The 332-nt window shown below is 37.3% G+C and overlaps 1 protein-coding gene across 1 annotated transcript in view; it reads left to right on the forward strand.

Annotated features, from left to right (window-relative positions):
• Nucleotides 1–332, forward strand: part of LOC119587631 (integrin alpha-PS1-like) — a 21094-nt gene that overhangs the window by 15171 nt on the left and 5591 nt on the right. The window contains exon 10 of the mRNA XM_037936335.1: nucleotides 99–212. Coding sequence (XP_037792263.1) covers nucleotides 99–212 — 114 coding nt within the window. The remainder of the gene's footprint in view (nucleotides 1–98; nucleotides 213–332) is intronic.

Genomic DNA, 332 nt, shown 5'->3' on the forward strand with positions numbered 1-332 from the left:
CATTTATGCATGCATGATGTTGATTCTTGTGTCCGTGCATGTATCTCAGCAAAGAGGATTTAAAAATGAAAATACCAAATTTGGCTTTTTCCTCTCAGGGCGCGACCCATCATCGACATCCAGACCAAAGTGCAGTCTCAGAACAACCAGCTTGAGAACATAGATCCAAGCAAAAAGGGCTGCATTGAAGACATCAGTTCACCTGAGACTTGGTATGTTACTGAAATCTTGGAGGTTGGGAGATATATGGTATGTTGTTGATTTTTTTTTTTCAAAGCTAAGTTTATATATTTATAAGTATCCAGAATCATAGTCTATTGTAAGTCAACTTA

The sequence above is a fragment of the Penaeus monodon genome, chromosome 22 (genome assembly GCF_015228065.2).
Source record: "Penaeus monodon isolate SGIC_2016 chromosome 22, NSTDA_Pmon_1, whole genome shotgun sequence".
NCBI lineage: Eukaryota > Metazoa > Arthropoda > Malacostraca > Decapoda > Penaeidae > Penaeus > Penaeus monodon.